This window comes from Lygodium microphyllum, chromosome 16 (genome assembly GCF_053477565.2).
Source record: "Lygodium microphyllum isolate KBCC chromosome 16, Lygodium_microphyllum_v1.1.10, whole genome shotgun sequence".
NCBI lineage: Eukaryota > Viridiplantae > Streptophyta > Polypodiopsida > Schizaeales > Lygodiaceae > Lygodium > Lygodium microphyllum.
The window spans coordinates 108332078-108355492 of record NC_141150.1 but is presented as its reverse complement, the minus strand read 5'-3'; the positions used below and the strand labels follow the sequence as shown (position 1 = coordinate 108355492).

Here is a 23415-nt window from a genome sequence, read left to right as displayed (position 1 = left end):
CTGTGTGTGTTGTGTTTTGTTTTTTTTTTTTTTTTTTTAAGTGTTTGAAAATACATAAGGAATATAGGGGAAGCGGCCAATTAAGTGACAGATAGGAAAGAATAAAGAGAGTTTTAAACCCAAGTCATTGACAAAACTAGCAAGCCAATCCCTCACACTGACTAGGATAAGTGCTTGAGGATGATAAAAGTGTGTGTGTGTGTGTGCCAATCATGTGGTGAATATATATAAAGACAAAAAAAAAGATGATGGGCTTAGCAAGACAAGCAAAGCAAGCAAGCAAGCAAGGGTAGGAAAAACTGTCTTTTAGGAGAACTGCCATGTGTTATGCCACGAATATAGTGGATCCTAGAGTCGACCACTCCAAAAGACCGAAGAGGGATAAATGCACACAAATGCATGTTTACATGAGCAGAATGCCAATGCATGGGATAATGCAAAGGGAGATGCAAAATGACATGCTCATGCAATATGCTATGCAACGGTGTCACTTGGATAGGTGCCCTCGCAGTGGAATTGTTGACTTGTTCAAGTATCCTTTTACAATTAGGTCATCCTGACAGTGCGGATGAAGTTACAAATGTCCATCATACAATACAAAAGAATAAATGAATGTAATGTCTAAAAAAATGTAAGCATCATCACTGTCACTATCAAGAGTAGAAGCCGCCCCCTCTCAAACTGGAAGGGAAAGCAAGAGGGAAGCACTCTCTCCTGGTCAAGCTGAAGAAGTAGGGGAGGATGTACCCAAGCCGATCTTGAGTAGCAGGTACTGAAGAATCGGCCGGTTGACCGCTTTGGTCAAAATGTCTGCAAAATTATCTGATGAAGGCACAAATTCTAGGCAAATAGTGCCTAGCTTAACCTGCTCTCTGGAAAAGTGAAAGTGGACTCCCATATGTCGTGTCCGAGGTGTGATGATCGGATTGCCCGCAAGGGCAATGGCACTCTGGTTGTCGTAGTAGACAACTCTAGGAGAGTCACATGGTAAATGAAGTGCCGATAGTAGACTCCTCAAATAGATGGCCTTGGTAGTGCCATCAAAGAGAGTCCGGTACTCAGCCTCGGCCGTGGAAGCCGCCGCGGTCTCCCGCTTACGGCTGGACCAAGAAATGGGAGTTGTGCCCAAGGTAAAGAGGTAGCTGCAATAGGAACGTCGCGTATCAGGATCTCCTACCCAATTAGAATCAGTGTATCCCTGCAAACATAAACTAGAACCATATGGTAGTCCGTAAGAAAAAGTACACCGCAAATAACGCAACACACGAAGACTTGCAATCCAATGTGACATCCTAGGTGCTGTGAAATACTAACTGAGTATGCTAACTGAGTAAGCTAAATCTGGCCTAGTGTGAATTAACCAAAGAAGTTTTTCTACAATAGAGCAATAGGTATGGTCGTCAAAGGGCTGTCCTAGGATATCCTTCGACAAGTGGATAGTAGGATCAAGAGGTGTGGCCATTGGCCATGTCTGATCCGTAGTGTACTGGTCCACGATCTGAAGTGCGTACTTCTACTGTGACACAAAAATACAGCCCCCAGAACAAACTACCTCCATTCCCAAAAAAAAGGACAACAAACCAAGGTCTGTCATTTCAAATGTAGCTTGAAGCTTAGCCTTAATTTCTACTATGGCAGTAGAATCTGAACCTGTGAGGAGTAAGTCATCAATGCATAGCAGGATATAGCTAACCCCCTCTGCAATAGATTGAACATATAAGTTCGGGTCATAAGGGGTAGAATGGTATCCATGAGTCTGTAAAAACTCATCCATCATATGGATGTTCGCCCACAAATATTAGCGTGAATCAATTTAAGAGGTACCTCAGCTCTATGAGAGGACTGCTGAGGAATGGGATATGATGCTGCTTCTTCCTAAGCTGACAAGCTTTACAGACATCTCGAGCGAGCTTCAGGCATGGAAGGCCCTCAACCAGCTCATGGCATGACAACTCATAAAGTGAGTTATAACCAAGATGCCCTAAGAGAAAATGCCAAAGACGCTCATTATTCGTAGGCTCCTGAGAGATGGCTAAGGCCTGGAAGCTATGGAACACGGAGCCCTCGGCTATCAGCTCGGTCAGAAAGTGTGTTATGTGGTATAGGCCATTAGGCTGTCACCGCAAGCAATCACTAAACTAGTCAGAGAGTCAAGTATCTCGATTGTGTGTCACTATAAAGAAAACCGCTCGCCCCAACCGGCAAAGCTGCTGAACAAATAACAAGTTTACCCCAAGCTAAGGGACATGATATACATTGTCCAGCATAGCCAGATCCGAACCCTTATCAGTGGCAAAACTGACGCAACCTTGTGCCTGAATCTTGACCGAGGAGTTGTTTCCTACGCAGACCCGCCCGGCTGCAGGGGCTCGGGTACGGAAGATGTCCTCGATAGGAGTCATGTGATGTGTAGCTCCATTTTCCACAATCCAAACACGAGCTGAAGTGCTTGGCTATGTCGAGTGGGTCTTTGCGGTAAGCTTGTCGGGAGGCAACTCACAGATATGGATGAGACTCACATCTGATGTCTCTATGGAGACGATGTGGGTCTCTGTGGACTAGTCAGACAAGCCCTCTAGAGTTGAGAACGTTATCGATTGAGATGGCTATGTGGTGGCAGTGTGAGATTGACCTTTAAACTGCCCTTTGCCATCACCCTCCCTCCCTTACAAGGGATTGCCCGACTGAGGGGCGGGGGTCTGAGACTTAGGTTTTGGTGCTGTGTCTCTTGCCTTTGATCGACACTCGTCATCAAAATGGCCATCCTTTTGACAATGTTGACAATACCTATTCTTTTTAGGTACATTTTGCCACCCATGTTTGAGAGATTAGCATGTTCCTTGTGATTCCCCGGATTGATTTTGCTTTTGATTTTGATATTGATATTGATATTGAGTGGAGGTTTGGTTCTGTTTTCCCTTCCCTTGTTGCCCTTTTTGAGAATGAGCAACAAAAGCCCCCTCTAAAGAGGAATTCATATGAAACTGATTGAACAACTATGCATAACGCAACAGCTGATACTCAAATTCATAGAATGTAGGCATGGTAGGTTTTGAAATTATTCCTTCCACAAAATTAAAGTATTTTCTAGGGAGTTTGTTTAGGAATAATATGACCTGATCATCAGAGGACTTAGGAGTCCCCATAGTAGAGAATTCAGTGAGGAGACGTTGAAACTCAGCCAACTTGACTTTCAAGTCATTCCGGTCAGTGATGTTGAAAAGCTGAAGCTCATGGTCAAGATTAATACGACGGATCCTATCCCGAGCGGCATAGCGATCAGTCAAGAGTGCCCATCGTTCTGACGCCAAGTCAAAATGTTGAAGCTGAGAATGAAACTCAGGCATTAAGCCCTGTATCAGCTCGACAATAGCGGAGGCATTTCTAGCCTTCCATGAGCGGACAACCTCGTATGAAACAAGTGCGGGATCGGGTTGGGGTTCCAACCCTTGCACAAGATCCCATAGGTTCTGGGAGTCAAGGACATGTCTCATCAAGTTCGACCAAGTAGTAAAGTTTGACCCGTTAAAACGAGTCTTGTCATTAAATGCATGCTTTGGCAGAAGACGAGCTAGAACCATGAGGTGTCGAGTAGGTAGGGTAAGATGGATGTGGGGGATAAGATTGTGAAGGGTAAGATGATAGAGGTGGATGTGTTTGATAAGAAGAAGAAGGGGAAAAGATGGGTAGGCAGAAGTAGGTTGTGAGTGTCCAATGAGTGCCGATTGAGACAAAGGCAATGGAACATGAATGTTTCCATAAGCTGCCGGTGTATGTGAAGGCACTGGGACACGGAAGCCCTGTCCAAAGTGAGCCTGGGGCACAACAATATGACCAGAAGGTCCACTAGGGAAAGCCATGGAAGCGAATTGTGGAGTCAACTGATCCACACTCGGGAGAGACTAGGAGGGATACCTAGGCTGCAATGATCCCGAAAGTGTATGTGAAGTAGGTGGAACACCACGCGGCAAAGGTAAGGATGAGGTCTTAAAGGATGTGCCTATGTTTTCATAACCCCCCGGTGTGATGTGCGGTGCGACATAAGGTATCTGAAATGGAAAAGTGAATGCTATGAATGAAAGTGGAGAAGCAGCGGATGAATGTGGTGGGATGGGTGGGTTTTGAAAATGAGGTGTATGAGATGCAGATGCATTTTGTTCATTTTTATCATTTAATGATTGGAAATGAAAATGTGAAGATGATGATGCACCATGCAATGAAGAAAACGGAACACCAAATTTATTCTAATTTTGTGAAGTAGATTGAAAAGGTTAGAAGAAGAGGTACCTGGCTTTTTCTTATAATCCCCACGACATGTGTTAACATACAAGAATTGGTCCTCAAAAGGACCTTTTCCGTAGTCAACAGACTGTACTCTTTCTGTCACGTGATCTTTATCAGAATATTGCAAAGCAAAAGAAGTAAAAGAAGAAGGCACAAAAGATGAATCTAACGTACCTTGCATTGGAGTGGATAGAAGTGGATGAAATAAATGAATATACTTCGGGTCTTGTTTTCCAATAGGGGGGCCCATCCTTGATGGAGGTCTCAATAGCCTTGCAACATCATCAGACTTATACGCAAAATCTGAACAGAGAAATTCATGCATACCTTCATTTAGGAGATTTTCTTGAAGGGTAATCCTTCGATCGAGCTCCTCAATCTTCTTTCGCCTATAAGTTATGATTAGTTTATATTCTTTAGAGGTCAACTTGCCTAGCTGTTCTTCCACGTAATCAGAAATGTCATCCACCATGTCGAAACTTTGTGGAGCAAGCTGATCAGCCCACTCTTGCTCGGTTCTCGGCATAGTTAGTCTTGGAGACTGAATTGGTGTTGTTGTGTTCAAAGTCATTTGAACCTACTGTTGTTCTTGCTTCTTGTGTAGAGCTTTCAGATCAGAGGCCTAGGTTTCTCAGAGAATACCAAGCTCTGATACCATGTTAAGAAATACCCTAACACAGAAATATAAACAGAAACCGTACAACAAAGCACAGACTGATAAAAGAACATAGTTAGGGTTAGGGTAACTCAGAGACCGGTGAATAAATGAAGTGATATAACTACTGAATAATACGATGCTCATGCAGCAAACATGCTATGCAGTGAATGAATATTGAACCTCGAACTCCTGTATCTCAAGGATCAGGGCAGGGGTAATAAGCTGGAGAGTGTGTCGTACTCCAAACAGATCCCGAATCGTAGCAAGGAAGTCTTCGGATGTCGAACACGAGCAAACGTAGCACTAAGAAGCTAGATTTTATGCAGACAGCAGTGAGGAGAGAGAAAGACTAAAAACGCAGGCAACAGGTGAGAGAGACTGAAAACGTAGGCAGGACAGCCTCCAGGAGAGAGAAAGACTAAAAACGTAGGCAACAGGTGAGAGAAAGACTGAAAACGTAGGCAGCAGGACTGTGATGACGTGGCAGGCTGTACGGCAGCAGGTCTGCACAGGAACAGCAGTTGTCTGACTGAAATCAGCTCCAAACTGCTTGAAGAGGGCTGGAAATCAGGTGCCAACTGATGGAGACAGCAATGGACAGCTTTGGCTGAGATGTCCTCCACAAACAGGGTGTGGGCAGCAAGCTGAAAGACCTGAAATCTGCAAAAACGAGATTAAGGAAAGAGTGGAGGGCTAGCTGCCAATTCATAGAAAATTAGGGTTCTAGATCCTCTCCCACTTAACTCTCTCAATCCGCTCCCCATTTTAGGATTTTGGCTAAAATAAGCCTAAAACAAGCATGTTTTGGGGCTGTTTAAGTGACTAAGTGCATTTCTTAGCACAACACCTACCTGGCCTTCAAATGCAACTGATTCAGCCTTCATCATGACTGCTTGAGACTAGTGTGTTTGTTGAGGGACACTCTGTTGTCGTGGCTGTCCAAGACAGCTGTTTCAGCCTGCCACACATCATCGTGATGCTAGATTGCTGCATTTTCTATCCTGTGTTGCTGCATAGCTGTCAATATCCTAGATGCAGATTTTTCCTACAATTGTATTATCAATAGGTAGCTAGCTTCTCTCTTCAAGTTAGGAGGAGATAAGATTGCCAGCCGGTGGTCTAGAAACCCCAGGTTAGAGATCGAGACGAGATACAGATTGGTGAGCATCCCCACATCCAGTGGGCTGGTTGGGAGGTTGTCCCTGCTCGCACTATCAGGACGTGGTGGGAGGTGTACAGGATGGTAGATCAAGAGGTGTTGTAGCAGGCATCGGATTGTGAGCGAGGAGCTCAGCTGAGGAGAAGGGAGATTGACGCAACAATACCTCAAGAGTGGCTTGACCCCTCAATCCGAGAGCCGCTAGAGCTTGGTGAGGTATGGGCCGCTAGAGCTTGGTGAGGTATGGGCCGCTAGATTCTCACTGACATGTATCCCCCTATAGGTGACAGATAGAGTGGGCGGCGCCCCCTACAGGAATGGCTATGGCCGGCCACTGCCATCGCCAAGAAGCCATTGAGGTTCTTGGAGTACACAGTCAGGATTGGCAGACATATACTGATGCAGGAGGACATAGACTGGGCGCCTTCACATAGCAGATACTGGGCGGAGCACAGCATCACGGATCCCTTCCGTCGGACTTTCTGGCGCCGCCTATGGGAGAGCTAGAGGCCAAGGAGGGTATGGTACTTCCTATGGCTTTTGACACATGGAGGTCTAGTGGTAGGGAGTTGGCCAGCCTAGATGCAGCAGGATGGAGGATGTAAACATTGCCCACAACAGCTTTTGGAAACTCCAAAGCACTGCCTTGTTGAGCTAAAACATGCATTACTTACTGATTAGCCTCTTAAATAGCCCCAAAACACACTAAAAATGTTCTTTTAGAGTAAAACCCTAAAACGGGGAGCAGTTCAAGAGAGTTCAGTGGAAACCCTAAAACCGGGGAGCGGTTCGAGAGAGTTTAGTGGAAACCCTAATTTTTGGGGCGCCCTTCCACATCTATAAATAGACATGCTGCCTCCATTCAGCCTTATTCTGTCTGTGCAAGTTTCTCACTCCACATGCAAATTTCAGCCATCTACCTCCTCCCACATGGCTGTCCAGCCCTCGAGACTACTGCCACTCCATCTGTGTTTTCTCCTGCTACTGGCCCCTTCATCCATGCTGACGTCAGTTGTTGGCGACATCATCATCTACTGCGATCTGATCATCCAGTCATTGCCAGCCACATCAAACAATGTTTCAGTACATCAGACTGTGCACAGTTTTCAGCCTTTGATCGGCGGTACATTGCTGCGTTTTGGTGACCAGCCTGCTGCCATTCACTATTCAGCACTCCTACACTCCGATTGGTGGTCACAGACTTGGGATCTGTCTCCGGTGGACGTCACACTCCGACGTTGCTCTGCCCTTGAGCACACTGTACACTCTTACATTCATTTACAGCATTCATTCGCTTTTAGACTCGGTGAGGAGGACAACACTCCACCTTTACCAAATTTCACTCACATGACAGAGGACTTTGAGAAGTACTATCACAACAAGTACGGTGATGTTTCCACCCCTCCTACCAATTTTGCTATCACATTCAGACCGGTTGGTGAGGCTGACCACCTCTCCAATCATGGAGGACATATGGCATTCGGAACGTCTGGCGATCCATCTTCATTATCTTAGCCAGGTCCGATGTCAGGTTTGTACAATACAATTCTTTTGTGTTGCATGAATCAAAACCCTCACTTGTTTCTTCTTTTGAGGTACAGGATCCGAACGGCTTTGCGTATGTGAACTTCAATAGAGGGGGCTCACGAAATAGCAGACGGAATTCAGGTACCTCTACAGCTTCTGTTTCATTTGAGCATGTTACATACACTTCTCACTTCCCTCCCATCCCACCCTCTTCTATATCGCACCTTGATCGCCTCTCAACATCTTTCCAAAACCTTGGATTACACTCCATATCTGCATCACACACCCTAGGGGTTGAATCTTCCATCTCCGCTCCTAGCACCTTTTCCTTCTCCACCCCATTCTCTACCTCTTCGCACCTTGGTACTTCCATCTAAAAAACCTCTGCAGACCTCTACGACTGCACAGTCTAGTGGGGCTACGCCTTCCACTCATGCTTTATCTGCTCCTTCAGCACCTGTCGTTGTTGCTAGACATATGGCTCAAGTACAGCCTTAGCAACTCATCTCTTTCACTACCCCTGAGGGACTGGCTGATTGGTCTGCTGGTTCCAATCCCGTCGCACTTCATGCATCTATCTCACCTTCCTTTCCACCTCATCAAGGGTTCCCTTGGCAGAGCCCTGTTACTGGATGTACGCCATGGTGGCCACTTTCTTCGACTAGCATGTCTCTAGGTTCTTTCGGATACCCTAGGTCAATCTAGCATTCATTTTTCGCACTCTTAAAGTCGGGCCCATAGGATTCATTGTCCTTAGCTTTTCCATTCTTTTGACTTCTGTTGCATTTACTCACACACATCCATATTCATTGCATTTATTTTGAGTTAGATTTTCTTTCTGCTTCGTTTTGCTTTGGAGCATCTCACCACTAACCTCTATGTTTGCAGATTCTTATCTCTTTTGCAAGGTTTTGTCTTTCAGTGTAGAGCTAACTTGAAAATTGCTTTGGTCCTACTTGGGCTAGAGATGTGGGGATGGGCATCGTTCCTTTCATGGTTTCATCATCCTAGGAGTGCTTGCTCTTCTTCCAGCATGGCAGTTTTCCCTCCCGAGGCGGATCATGTAACATCTCTCTTGAGGCTATCATGGCGGTGACTTCTATCTTGCTCTTCTAGCGGGGTGCTTCATCCACTTCATCTTCTTTCATTCCTTATGGCTCTCGTTAGCACCATCCAAAAACCGACATCAGGCTCCTCTTCCTTCTTCGGCATCTCCGTCCAGGTTGAGAGGGGATTTCTACCCTTCTTGGTATTCTATAGGCTTTAGCACTTTATCTTCGAAATCAACTTTTCCCTCCTGTTGTACCTTACACTTTGCATTGCATGATTTCACCATCTTTGTACTAGGGCGCTTGGGCAAGTGAACAATTTTCCCATGAGGGACACTGTCCACGTGGCACCTGCTGCATGAGCATTCTTCAGCATGTAGCATACTTTGCATCTCATTGTGCAGAGCCCCACTTGAGCAGATCCTAAGTTGTTTCCACCGATGGCTGTTGTTACCACACCACCATCCTCCATCACATGAATATCTCATCACCTAATTTTCCTCGTCATCGACACCCTGAGTGGATGAGTTAGCTTGTTCTGTTTTGTGATGTGTTGGGTGTACCCTCCCTACTCCCGTCTTCTAGGTCACTATTACTCAATCGGCCGCATCCCATATAATTTACCTAATTTATTCAAAAAAAAAAAAAGTTCCATATAGTTCCATCCGCCTTTGTAGAGCTTGGAAGGCCATTAGGCAGCCACCATGCACCCTTTGTTCGATGCCCTGTCCTCTCTAGGGTGACTACTTGGATTCCCTTGGTAAGATGACCATCGCCTCTATAATCTTGGTAGACCACTGAGCAGTCGACATGCACCTTGTGTCCGATGCCCTAGCTGCTTTGGGGTGGGACACCTTGGGGTAAGTAAACATCACAATGGCTAGCCTCACCTTTTAGCTCAGTTTTGGGCCTGAGAGGGGATGTTGAGCTAAAACATGCATTACTTGCTGATTAGCTCTTAAACAGCCCCAAAACACACTAAAAATGCTCTTTCAGAGTAAAACCCTAAAACAAGGAGTGGTTTGAGAGAGTTCAGTGGAAACCCTAAAATGAGGAGCGGTTTGAGAGAGTTTAGTGGAAACCCTAATTTTTGGGGCGCCCTTCCACATCTAAAAATAGACAGGTTGCTCCCATTCAGCCTTATTCCATCTGTGCAGGTTTCTCACTCCACGTGCAGATTTTAGCCATCAGCCTCCTCCCACGTGGTTGTCCAGCCCTCGAGACCGCTCCCACTCTATCTGTGTTTGCTTCTGTTGCTGGCACCTTCATCCATGCTGACATCAACTGCTGGCAACTTCATCATCTGCTGCGATCTGATCATCCAGTCATTGCTAGCCACATCAGACACTGTTTTAGCTTGCTGTCTACAGCAGACTGTGCGCAGTTTCCAGCCTCTGATCGGCAGTACACTGTTGTATTTACCAGTTTCCAGCCTCCAGACTGCTACGTTTTGGTGGCCATCCTACTGCCATTCACTATTTAGCACTCCTACACGTCGATTGGTGGTCACAAACTTGGGATCCGTCTTCGATGGATGTCAAACTCCGACATTGCTCTGCCCTTGAGCACACTGTGCGCCCTTACATTCATTTACAGCATTCATTCACTTCAGAGTTGTGTTCTCTCTCTCCCTTCTTCTGTTTGTGTTTAAGTTTTGAGTTTTGCATTTAGGGTTTGAGTTTTAACTTTTGCATTTAGGGTTTGAATTTTGCCCTCTGTGTTTGTGTCCCTCTCTTTGTGTTTTTGTCGTGGTCGTACACTCTATGTGTTCTCAGTGCAAACCCTAGCAATTTTCTTCACATGCCTTTGGTCTTGCGAGGCAGTGCAACTAGTGTGGAGAGGAACCTGGCGCATTCTCCAACCTTTGGCACCCATCCTTGGATGTATCTCGTGGGGATCTTTCTATTGCCAGGCCATCACCTGTTGTATGAGGCCGGGATGCAGGACACAATTTTCATCAGAGGTTGGGTCTTGCGCAGTGGTTGGCTTGGAGGCTTTACCCAGTTGCCAAGTACTGGAGCCCACAGCAAACCGTTCTAAGGTATGGGAGATCGTAGGGAGTCTTACAAGATGGCACATTTGGAAGGCACACTGTCACAAGGTTTTTGGTAGGGAGTGTCTTTCAATACAAGTGACTTTGGCAGAGCTTTGGACTTCCATTATCCACTCCCTTCGGCCGGTGGGACCATGTGCAGGGCGAGTCTCGACCTCGTCAGGAGCTCCGTTTTCACTTTATGCACACCTGGAGTGGCCAAGACTTGTTTTTCATGATGCAGGTAAACAGCCCCAGATGGCGATACACCCCCCCTCCATGGCTTCTTGCCCCCATCCCCCCCAGACCGCCTTGAGAGACTTGTATACATGATGTGTTTGTGACCTTACATCAGCTCCAGCTAGTCGTTTGAGCATGAACACTCCATTGTAATCAGCTTTTTTAGTAATGTAATTAGCCACACTTGCAAAAAAAAAGCTACTCTCTTCAAGGTTATTTTACACGGCTACATTAGAAATGTACTAGAGAGAAGATCGTGTGCCTATCCACAGTCTTAAGGACTCCATCCAGTTTGCTCTTACCAGCACCCCAGCAAGGATCACGTGAGTGGTGCCCCTTGGAAAGAGATGCTTTAGAATCCAGTTCAGCTCACCCAAGCAGATGGAGGCAGCACTTGTTACCAACCCCCTTGATGTCAAGACCTCAGTAGCATACTTTGACAGATGGATTGAGGGCCGGGACTATTCATTGCTTGGAGATGGCACTGCCATCACCATCTCTTTTCCTGGCCTTGACGAGTATTTTATGCCATACCTTTCTGAGATTGGCAGTGCATTCGGCCACGTCATACAGAGGGATAGGACCTTTGCTGACGCAATCTTAGAAGGCCCACATAGATATCCATCGGTCCGAGTGATAACACCCACAAAGTCTTTGCAATGCCTTCCCCAAAATATTTGAATTCCCTCCATTCACGGGGGCTTTCTTATCCAACCAGTCTCTTATACAAGCATCCCTGGTTAGTGCTTTGCTTGCAAGTTGATTGGACATCTTGCAGCTGAATGCCACAGGACACGCCAACGCCAGACCTCCTTCAGGGATGAGGGAGGTGGTAGACCTGAGACGCGTCAGAGGGTGATGCAGAGCGCCAGAAACGGCACAAAGCTAGACAGGGGAGAAGACAGCATCAGCGAAGAGAGCGCGTTGATGAGAGGCAGAGGTATAAGGGCCTCGAGCCGAGACGGTGGAGAGTGATTAGAGACCTCAGGCTGCAAAGCCCATGCAGAGCCACTGCAGCCCCACACTGCTCCCATAGACGCTCCTCAGGATGCCCAAGAGCTAGAGGTTCCACAGCCACTGATAGGGGCAGCATTGCAGATGGATGTGACTCAGCCCACGGAGGCAGCAACACTAGTAGCTTCTTAGGAGCTACAACACGCTTCAAATATGCCACAGTCCCCCAGACCATTGCTCCATCAGGTTGAGCTTCCCGAGCTTAGCCCATCCGAAGTACCTGACACACAGCAGGCAGGGGAGGCTGTGATAGCCAGGACAGTGAACAGAAGGTAGAGGACTCAAATGCCTACTCTAAGGACTTCCCCCAATTATACCCCGCAGCAGAGATAGCGGAGAAGACACATGATAGGGTATATACTAGGAGGCAGCAGAGGCAGGCATGGGCTGTACAGCCTGTTGAGAAACCCTTCACCCGCAATTTGCGTTTTTGCGTTTCTGCGTTTTGCGTTTTGCGTTTAGGGTTTGCATCCCCAAAAAGAGATGCCATCCTAGATTGATTGTGCCTATTTATAGGCCACTCTCTCATTCATTCCTCACGGCTGATTCATTCAATCCGTCACCTCTTCTCTCCAGCCTCTCCAGTACCCTCACACCCCTTCAGGAGGACATCGCAGTTCATGGTTCATGGCTATCTTCATCATCTTCCTTGTGCTACGGCATCCTTATTGCCTTGTATCACATTCACTCCATGATTCAAAACTTTGTCATTCCATTCATCAGAGTTTCTTCTCTCTTCTCTTCTCTTCTCCATGTTTGCCAAGTTCACTCCATGTTTCTCCCCACCAACCCTACTATCTTGCTGGTACGTCATCTTTTGGCATGGTATCAGAGCCGGATCTGCTCAAACAGCGGCAAAGATCCTCCACTCCATTGAAGGCAAAGACCGGTGGCGGGTTCGGCATCCACTTCTCTTCTTCTTCCGCTGCATCAAAATCTCGTTTTTGCAAGTTTCAGGTGTTTTCAGCTTGCTGCCCACACCCCTTTCGCGGAGGACATCGCTCAGCTGTCCCTTGCTGTCATCTACAATCTGACACCTGTTTCCAGCCTTCCACCCACAATTTGCAGCTGTTTACAGCAAAGCGACTGTTGCTGATCACTCTCCATTCAAAAAACAATCTCGTTTTTGCAGATTTCAGGTATTTCAGCTTGCTGGCCACACCCCGTCCGCAGAGGATATCTCAGCCGAAGCTGTCCATTGCTGTCTCTATCAGTTGGCACCTGATTTCCAGCCCTCTTCACGCAGTTTGGAGCTGACTTTAGTTAGGCGACTGCTGTTCCTGTGCAGACCTACTGCCGTACAGCCTGCCACATCATCACAGTCCTGTTGCCTACGTTTTCAGTCTTTCTCTCTCCTACAGGCTGTCCTGCCAGCGTTTTTAGTCTTTCTCTCACCTATTGCCTACGTTTTTAGTCTTTCTCTCTCCTGCAGGCTGTCTTGCCTGCGTTTTTAGTATTTCTCTCTCCTCCCACTGGCAGCTCACTTCCAGCCCTTCCATTGCCCTCCCACCCCTTGAGGTGGACATTGCGGTTCATGCTTCACACTGCTCTTACATTCCTTGAGGCGAACATTGCAGTTCGTGATTCATGGTGGTTGACCTCTTCCTTCTTCAGCAAGGCACACTGGTATCCATGGCTTCTTTACCAATAGATGACCAGACTACTGGGTGCTCCTACTGTGGCATCACCGGACACACCACCGATGCTTGCCGACTTCGACCCTTGCTCCCCATCCCCCCGGAGTATATGCGTCTTTCACTAGGCACTCCTTGTGCCACCTCTCCTTTCTGGGCCACAGAGATTGTTCTGCATCAACTATCAGAGTACTATGCTCAAGGCAATAAGACGCATCCAATGCGCACTAAGTCCTTTCGAGCACATGGAGGATTGATTGGCGCTATGACCTCTTGGAGATCGTCGCAATGCCAACGGAAGTCTTCTTCCACTTATTTTCAGGTACAATGGCTTCCATGACCTACGGCTCTGCAGTCCGCTCCATCGAGGGACAATGATTGTTTTGATACCATCTCCTCGTCAGTCTACTCCTTTAAGAGACAGTGGTTGCTTAACTCCTTTCTCTTCTTCTTCTTGCCTTCATCCCTTGGTCAGCATGGAGCCACCTCCTGAGATCGAGTACGGGCATATCCTTATGGTTCTCGGTACAAAGTCCGACATTCCTCCTATGCATTGCATGTTTTCATCATCTTTGTACTAGGGCGCTTGGGCAAGTGAACAATTTCCCCACAAGGGACACTATCCAAGTGGCACCTGCTGCATGAGCATTCTTCAGCATGTAGCATTGCATCTCCACCTCACTCTTCTCTTGTTCTCCTTTTTGGGCCTGAGAGGGGGTGTTGAGAAACCCTTCAGCCGCAATTTGCGTTTTTGCGTTTCTGCATTTTGCGTTTAGGGTTTGCAGCCCCAAAAAGGGGCGCCATCCTAGATTGATTGTGCCTATTTATAGGTCACTCTCTCATTCATTTCTCATAGCTGATTTATTCAGTCCGTCACCTCTTCTCTCCAGCCTCTCCACTACCCTCACACCCCTTCAGGAGGACATCGCAGTTCGTGGTTTGTGGCTGTCTTCATCATTTTCCTTATGCTACAGCACCCTTGTTCCCTTGTATCACATTCACTCCATGATTCAGAACTTCATCATTCCATTCATCAGAGTTTCTTCTCTCTTCTCTTCTCTTCTCCATATTTTCCGAGTTCACTCCATGTTCCTCCCCCAAAACCCTATTGTCTCACTGGTATGTCATCTTTTGGCACAGCCATGCCAGTCCAAGAGGTTGAGACACACTTCATGAGGATACTCTCATGGAATGTATAAGGCTTCGGAGGTCATCACTTTAGGCAGGGTCGGAGCCTCATGCGATAGGATCTGCACAGAGCTCTAGTAGGAGGATTGATTCATTTTTTTATGTTAAAGGAGCACCATCTTTCAGCTAACAAGATATTCCGATGCTGTGGGAAGCTATTGCCAAGTCAAAGTCACACTTATTAGATAGGAGCTGTAGGTGCTACCAAGATACAGGCTGGAGTATCTATATGTGTTGGGGAGCAGTGGACTCAGTCAGTACAAGGTTGGGGTATTCTGATTCCAGGGAGAGCCATGTGGGTCTTAGTGAGAGTGGAGGAAGCACTCATTGGTTTTGTTGGCCATTTACGCCGCGAATGGCCAACGAGACAAGAGATAGTTTTGAACCACCCTCGGTCAGTCTCTACCACAGGTTGATCACTAGATGGTAGGAGGTGACTTTAACATGGTGGAGGCTCTTGAGGACAGGAGAGGCAGATGCACAGAAATCATTAGGGGAGGAGAGCAGGCTGCTTGGAAGGAGTTTTTATTCCAGATTAGAGGCCAGGATCCATGGTTCACAGCAGAGTTTGGCAGGACCACAGGCTCACTTCAGTTCTCCAGGAGAGACAGGGTGATAGGAGCCAGGACTTTCTCCAGGATTGATCGATTTTATGTGGATGAGTGGGCCTACGACAGAGGCGGCCTTACAGGCATCATACTTGGCACGACTGTCTCGGACCACTCACTGATTCAGATACTTCTTCTTGAGAGAGTAGGGAAATCCCATTCCAGTGTCAGGATTCCAGAGCACTTGTTTTATGAGGATGATCTTAGAGAAACAGTCACACAGTGTTGGAGATCTAGACCCTTCTCAACTAGACGGGCAGCTAGTGACTTGGATAAGAGCCTACAGGAGATTAATTCCCTCTTTAGAGAGGAGGCCACAAGGAGGAGACAGACCCTTCTAGAGAAGGAAAGAGCTCCTAGGGCATCATTGGTTGCCTTACAAAGGGAGGAGAGACGGCCAGGATGCAGATGGATAGTTGAGACGATGCATACCGCCAGGGCAAAGATTGACTCCATGAAGGAAGCTAGATCAGAGTACATATTTCATGTGAGAGCCTCTTTTTGGACTCAATTTGGGGACAGGGTTAATAGGGATTTTTTCCGCACCACAGGGCCTAAACACTCTCTAGACAGGGCGTTCGGAGACTCAGGAGAGCTGATGGATCCATTGCACAAGGTCCTCTAGAGGCGAGACAAGTGGCCACACAATACTATACATCCCTTCTAGGATCCACCACCCGACCCCCTGGATATGAGAGAGATAGAGAAGTAGTTTGGCAGAGCATGTAGAGGGTGGTTATAGACAGGATGAGCAGAAATCTGATGGCCCATTTTACAAAGAAGTTGGAGGAGGCACTTCGGGCACTACTCTCAAGCAAGTGTCCAAGGGAAGATAGACTAGATAAATCCTTATTTGTGAGCTACTGGGATCTTATCAAAAAAGGCCTTCACTCAGCCTTTCAGGAGATTATGACATCAGGGACTATGCCAGAGAGACTCTTTGAGGGGCTTATTCATCTTATCTCGAAAGGAAGTGGAGATAGATTGGAGATCACATAGTGGAGACCGATCGCCTTGCTTGGAACTGTCTATAAGATCCTCGCAAAGGCGATTAGTCTTAGGCTAGCACCATTGATGTCAGATATTATACACCCCACTCAGATAGGATTCGTCCGAGAGCGCAGCATCTTGGACAACATCTTAACCTTCTCGGAGACCACAGCTTTGGTTAGATCTAGGAGGCAAGACCTTATTGTGCTCCTTTTCGACTTTGAGAAGGCATATGATCGTGTGGATCAGGAGTTCCTGGAGGCCACAATGCTGAGGATGGGCTTTCCAGAGCAATGGGTCAAGGGTGTAGCGGCTCTCTATTATTCAGCACATAGCCAGGTCATGATTGGAGGGGTAGGAGGAGATCGATTCAGCATCCATAGATCAATTAGACAAGGATGTCCACGCTCCGTTCGTGTATCTATTTGTAGCAAAGGCCATGAATTCCTTCTTGAGAGACAGATTTACAGGTATCAGAGGCATCAGGCTACCCATCCTTGAATTTGAGGAGCTTCTTGATGTGGAGTTTCATGATGATACAGCAGTTTACTTGGATGGGAATGAGGGCAACTTTAGAGCCTTTCTAACAGCCATGGAGACATTTTGCAGAGCATTAGGAGCATTAATTAATTGGCACAAATCCTTTGGATTTTGGATATGCCACACTAGACAGCCAGAGTGGCAACCACATGAGAATTTCACATGGGTTCCCCGCGGAACCGCCGTGAGATATCTCGGGTGCCATGTGGGGATTGACATTATCTCAGAGCAACAGCTGGCACCCTCCTTTTGAGCATCAAATAGAAGCTTTTGTATTGGAGCTTGGCGAGACTCTTGTTGGCAGGAAGAGTAGTGGTTGCCAACCAAGCTCTTCTTGTGACCATGTGGTACATCACTTCTTGTTTGGCATTCTCTAGGTCACGTATTGGCCAAGTGAAACGCCTCATCAGGAACTTCACTTGGTCAGGAGGAGATGGGAGTCCAGCCAAAGCAAAGGTGGCTTGGGATGTCATCATACAGCCTAGATCCAAAGGAGGATTGGGGATCATAGACCCAGATAGTCAGAGCAAAGCCTTATTGGTCAAGCTCATTGTTAGGGGTCTGCTTCCAGGTGAGGAGCCCAGAAGAAACTTTTGATGGGGAGGCTAGAGGACTTGACACCTATACATGGAGGACCATGGCATCCCAGCATTCACTGGATATTTCAGGAGATTAGCACTAGAGATTTAGAGAGAAGCTTCGAGGTCAGATTTGCAGCTGCCATTATTAGAGCTTGGAGATCTGTATCTCTAGGGCTCCACCAGCTCCCCCCAACTACTATTGAAGAGAAGAGGAGACAGCCTCTTCTCTTTAATCATTATTTGAGATCAGAGTCAGGCCACACCATTGGGCAACGGACACACTTATCATGGGAGAGATTCTCTTTACAAGTCACTACATTAGTGGGGGAGTGGTTTGGATTTCAAGAGTTACCACAAGAGACCCAAAGGCAGAGATTACAGGATCTTAGGGGAGCTAGGGCTATGATTGAGGCCCTGATGGAAGGGGTCCCACCAGATTGGCAAACTGAAACAGCTTCCTCTCAAATTTGGATTGGTCTTTTCTCTAGAGGGGATATCCTTCTAGCAGTCATTGCATGTAGCAAAGATAGGACATTCACTTTCACAATTGAGGAGGATGGCCGCCTCCAATGAGAGGACCTTGACCTTACAACACTCAGTGGCTGCTCCAGGCAGAGAATCAGAGTAGTGGCACACTTTCAAAGAAAATGGCACAAAGAAAATGGCATACCAAAGGAGGCCTCTATAGAGACTTCAATGGGATCCAGGAGAGTGGGTGTGGAGGGATCCCTTCCTTAATAGGCCTTCCGACATCCCCTTCTTTGGCTACACTACTAGATTGGGACGGAGGATACAGATGAGCAAGATTAGAGCACAGCCTGCAGCCATCCCTCATTGGCATAGAGAGGGAGCCTCAGATGAGTTCCTATACGACTTTTGGAGGCGGCTACATGACAGCTTCAGGCCTAGGAAGATATCTCTCTTTCTATGGCTTCTAGCCCATAGGAGTTTAGCAGTTGGCACTTGGCTTGGATATGGCAGGCACCCAGTGGCTTGCGCACGATGTGGTGAGCCAGAGGAGACACAGAGACATTTCCTATGGGGCTGTCCTAGAGCCCAAGAGATTTGGAGGAGAGCTCTTAGGATAGTATTCCATGGTACAGTAGAGTCCATGGTGGCAAGATGGGGGGGCTACATGTGATGGTCCAACCCTCAGAGACCCGCTTGGGACCCTTTCGGGACCCCGTCTAGGCCCCGGGGCAGCACTAGATTCTTCCCATAACTTTGCCATACTGACCCCTCAACACGTCACGGGGCACCCCAACACGTCACAGAACGCGACACGGAACATAACACGGCACGAGATTTGCAAAAGGGCCCATCTTGGGGGCTTCAAGTCATATTCATAGCCAAAAGATCATTTACAAGCTTGCCGGGCCTTGGTAAGGGACTATGTCACGGTGGGTGGGTGGAGCTATCAACGTGCTACGACATCATTGGACATCATCTGAGCAGGATCCCTACCGCAGACTACTCACAGACATAGTGGACTCAGGGACATTGTCACAGATGGGAGCTGATTTCCAGAATTATAGCTTGGTACATATGGACTGCGAGATGTAGCCAGGTCATTGATCTTCAGGATATACCCACTAGGGAGTCTTTATCGAGGATTTGGACAGAGATAGTCCATACTCTCCGTGGGAGATGGGAGAGGTTGCAGGGCAGCTCTGAGAGGATGAGGAAGAAAAGAGAGGCTTTCCTGAGGATTTGGGATTCAGACACCTTCTTTCACACTACCCCTCAGATGGTCTGGCACTTTAGCCCACCAGATTGGTTGTTTACGCAACCATTGTATCTTTGATGTACTTAGTTACTCTTCACAGAGTTTCTTGTACTTTGTATTTACCTTAGGGGGACTTTCTCCGAGGTGTTATTAATAGATTTCTCTTTTCTTGGAATAAATAAATAAATAATTGTGCCATTGCAGGGCTCTCAAGGCAAAATGGTTACTGAGCATCGTCAGTTATGAATGTGTGTGGAGTACTGCAGACCCCCTGTTAGGCTCTCTGGAAATCCTTTTAGATGGTGCCCTTGCTGCACATCCATATGTTCTAGATTTTGTCAACAATCAACTAATGCCCTGCTCTGTGCATGGATCCTATTCACTCCACCCCTGTTGTGCCCCCTTCATGATCCTCTTCTTTTGTTCTTATAGAATGGTGTCTTAATAGCCTTTTGGCTTCTTGATGTTTGCTGCCAGCGGCTTGGCTGGCCTGAAGGCCTGATATAAAAATTTCTATACATTAATTTAGACTTCTTCATGGGGGAAAAAAAAAGAGAGAAAGAACAGTGGAGAGAGAAATTGCTGCAAAATATGGGCGGAATTAAGGTCACTTGCTGGCTGCTACAGAAAACACAGTAGTCCCCTTCTTGGACTGCATGTGACTCACCTTGAATTAGAGTGGCTGTCAGGCACCTTTATCAGTGAAGAACAGCCACAGGGCTTCCATGAACTAGAGCAGGCTGTAGCCTGCCAAAAGCACAGGAGTTTGCTGTAACAAATTTGCTTTGGAGGCTTGGGAAATGCTGCAGGCCAGCCAACAAATTCAAGTAGGAAGTCTTTTCTTGTGAGAAATGCAGGCCTAGTTCACAATGCTCCCAGAAATTTCACCTTCCAGGCAAGCTTCAGCGGTGAGGATATGGTTTGTGCTTTGTTGTAATGAAGGAAATAGAGATGCAAAGGAGTGGACAGCAGAGAGTGAACACAAAAGAATGTGATAGCAGAATCGAGAAAAACTAAAACTGTGAACTGAAAGCATTGTACAGAGGATGCCTTAAACAGGCAGAAATGTGGAAAATGGTCTGACCTGTAGGGTGACCAACCATAAATATGGCAAAACTGGTTCGCAAGATTGTTTACCAAAATAGCACTTGACCAACAATAATGGCTTCTATGCAGGAAATAAAATGCTTGAAAAGGGGAGACAGGAGTGGCATTTAAATGCAGCCACAAGATGGGGCAAGGGCACAACAGGTGGATGCAGCCCATAACAAGGTAGCGATCGAGCAATGGTGGGACAATGGCCAGAACGCTGATGAGGACATGGAGCCCATGTGCCATGATCCTATTCAAAACTACTCCATATATGGTTGACACAAACTCTGTAAAGAGGTGCCAGCTACGGTTCAGGTGCAGTGCCTAATCTTGACTGGCTATTACAGCCATCCGCTTGGGCACACCACCATAAAAATGCAGATAGAAATCAAGCAGGTATACAACCAATAGCACACATTGAAGCATGTCTAGTTGTTGCATTGTCTTTCCTAAATTTGTAGTTTCCCTAATAATTTTGACATGAACAGCTTAGAGTTGTCACCTTCTTCCTTTTCCAGACCCAGATGGTTTGACATTATAGAGCTCCCGACTGGTTATTTGTTGAAGCTTTGTAATAGATTCCTCCCTTGTTACATATTTTTTGATATGGAGGCCCCTTACAGGGCTGCTTTGTGTTTCGCATTTTGCCTTGGGATAGTTTGTCCTGAGGAGTCTTATTAATAGAAAAATTTCTATTCTCTGGAAAAAAAAAAAACAGCTTAGAGTCTTCATAAGAAATATTGTAGACTGGACAGGAAAAATACTGTAGATTGATGTCATTTTGTGAAGTTACTCATCCGGAAGAATTTTGGACTTCAGGTCGGGCAAAGTAAAGCTCATGCTGCCCTTGCAGAAACCCAAGAGACAATGGGCAATACAGAACTGGCTATTCAACACCTGGAAGCACTTTTGGAGGTTTCTCGATTCGTAAATTTGAAAACTCAGGTACCTCTCTTTCATTTTCAATAAAAATCTTGTAGGCAGCTTTTATCTGTGCGCATAAGAGTATTAGGAAATATGTATGTGCTTAGCAAAGCTGTGCTGCTTTCAGTTTTTTAGCAGACAAAACTGACTCTTTTCTCTGGCAGCCTCAAAGTGCAAAGCCTGTAATGTATCCTGTGAGGACTGTAATGTATACAAAATAACCATCTAATAATAATCATGTGTTTGGATCAATAAGGGGTGAATCAATATTCTGATCATTGGAGTGGGGTAACGGGCAGTGTCAATGAGGCAAATAGACAGCAGAGCTCTGAACAGAACTGGGCTATTATGTTCTTGTGTTTGATGATCCATTGTCAACACTAGGCCTACTCATCCCCAAACATACAAAGAGAGAGATAAGATAAGATAAGATAAGATAAGATCTATTAATGTCTCTAAAAGGCCAGAATGGCTATGAGACCATAACCAATACAACTGGTATCATCATCTCTCATCAGAGAAGAAGAGGTAGAGATAAATGTGTAGGTCTACGTGGTGGATTGGGATGAGAAGTATGGAAAACTGAAAAATCTGAAAAAGCTGAAAAAACTAGGTTTAAAAAGATTAAAAGAGTGTAGAGTATCTCCTCCTCAGTCTATGGAATCCACCAAGACTCTGCAAGCTACCTCCGACTGAGTCAGCACGCCAATCTGCATCTGTATCGAGCAATCGTGATGCGAATGTGACGCATACGAGCATGCCTATGTCACCAAGTAGGTACTCTAGGGCGTCGTGCTCTGCGTAATGTTGTAGCTATGTCAACTGTGATACCGCTTGATCATGTCCCTCGATGATGCCTATCAGTAGGAGATGCAGTGTTTGGGGTCATATGCGTCACATAACAATACTGCTCTGCACCGCTGGAGCTACAATAAGAAAAGACCCAAACATCTTTGGTCCTCATAGTCCATCACCCGTCAAGACCCAAACATCTTTGGTCCTCATAGTCCATCACCCGTCTTAGTGGTCCAATGCCCTCCTTAAAGAGGCAATGATAGCGGCCTCGGATATCATAGTATACAGTACATCTGTAGATGTAGTGCTCCTCCATTTTTGGCTCCCATCCACAAAGCTGACACATCCTCTCATTGGCTGCAATATGGCTCCATCGACCTGTCTCAATCAACAACTAATGCGATGAGGTGCGAATCTGACCAATAGCAACTCGGAGTCCATGGGAGAGTTGAGCATCCATGTATCTTGGCCTCACTATGAAACCATCATGAGAGAGTTGCAAGAAGTGGCATTGGTATCGTGCCATTTTCGTGCCTAATTGGAAAGGGAACTTGGGCCAAGTCCTTTCTGTCTCCACTTTAGTGATATTTGCTCTAATCACACTAATCAAGGTTGTAATCGAACGGTGGCAGTCTATCTATACTCATGCCATGTAAGTTCAGCCACGTGCTCATATATGCATACCAACACTATCTATCTCCCTCTGCTACAAGCTGTCTTGAAGACTCCAGGGCTAGTCTAGGGTATCGGTCTTTAGGGAGCTGCCATATCTTGGAGGAAAGTAATTGCTTGGAATAATGCCTCAACTACCATGGGTGCAGTGCCCAATTCTGCTTGGATGATCTCCTATGGTACCGAGGCTTTTGCCCTTATCATACATGCTATCATCATGACCATCGGTCTTTCCATGTGTTCCCAACCATCATAATGTTGTGCTTCCGGTCCATCACAGTCCACAAGTGGCATCCGTCTAGTATGATAAAGGCTTGGGCCCCAAATGGCTGCCCCATAGAGTAGTGTGGGCATAACTAAAGTGTCAAAAAGTCACAATTTGGTATGAGGCTCTTGAAACTGTATGTGTTCACACTGTCGCTCTAGGGTACCCAAAGTTGCATATGCTCGTGCAACCCTAGCCTCTGAAGTCTCCTTCCATGAAAATTGTGGCCCTTTGAAAGTGACCCGAAGGTATACATATTATCTAACCATTTCCACAGGCTGACCGTCATACATAAAGTGATGCTGTGAACGTGTCACCCAAGCTGCCGAGGTGTTAAAGACCATAATTTTAGTCTTTCCAAGATTAACCTTGAGACCTTTATCCTCACAGAACACATGCAATGCATCCAGATGTCGTTGTAGTCCCTCGGGTGAATT

At 46.5% G+C, this 23415-nt stretch overlaps 1 protein-coding gene across 2 annotated transcripts in view; it reads left to right on the top strand.

Annotated features, from left to right (window-relative positions):
- Positions 1-23415, top strand: part of LOC148023220 (uncharacterized) — a 255169-nt gene that overhangs the window by 206656 nt on the left and 25098 nt on the right. For both annotated transcript variants that reach the window (XM_087696235.1, XM_087696234.1), the window contains exon 9: positions 21142-21267. In XM_087696235.1, coding sequence (XP_087552361.1) covers positions 21142-21267 — 126 coding nt within the window. The remainder of the gene's footprint in view (positions 1-21141; positions 21268-23415) is intronic.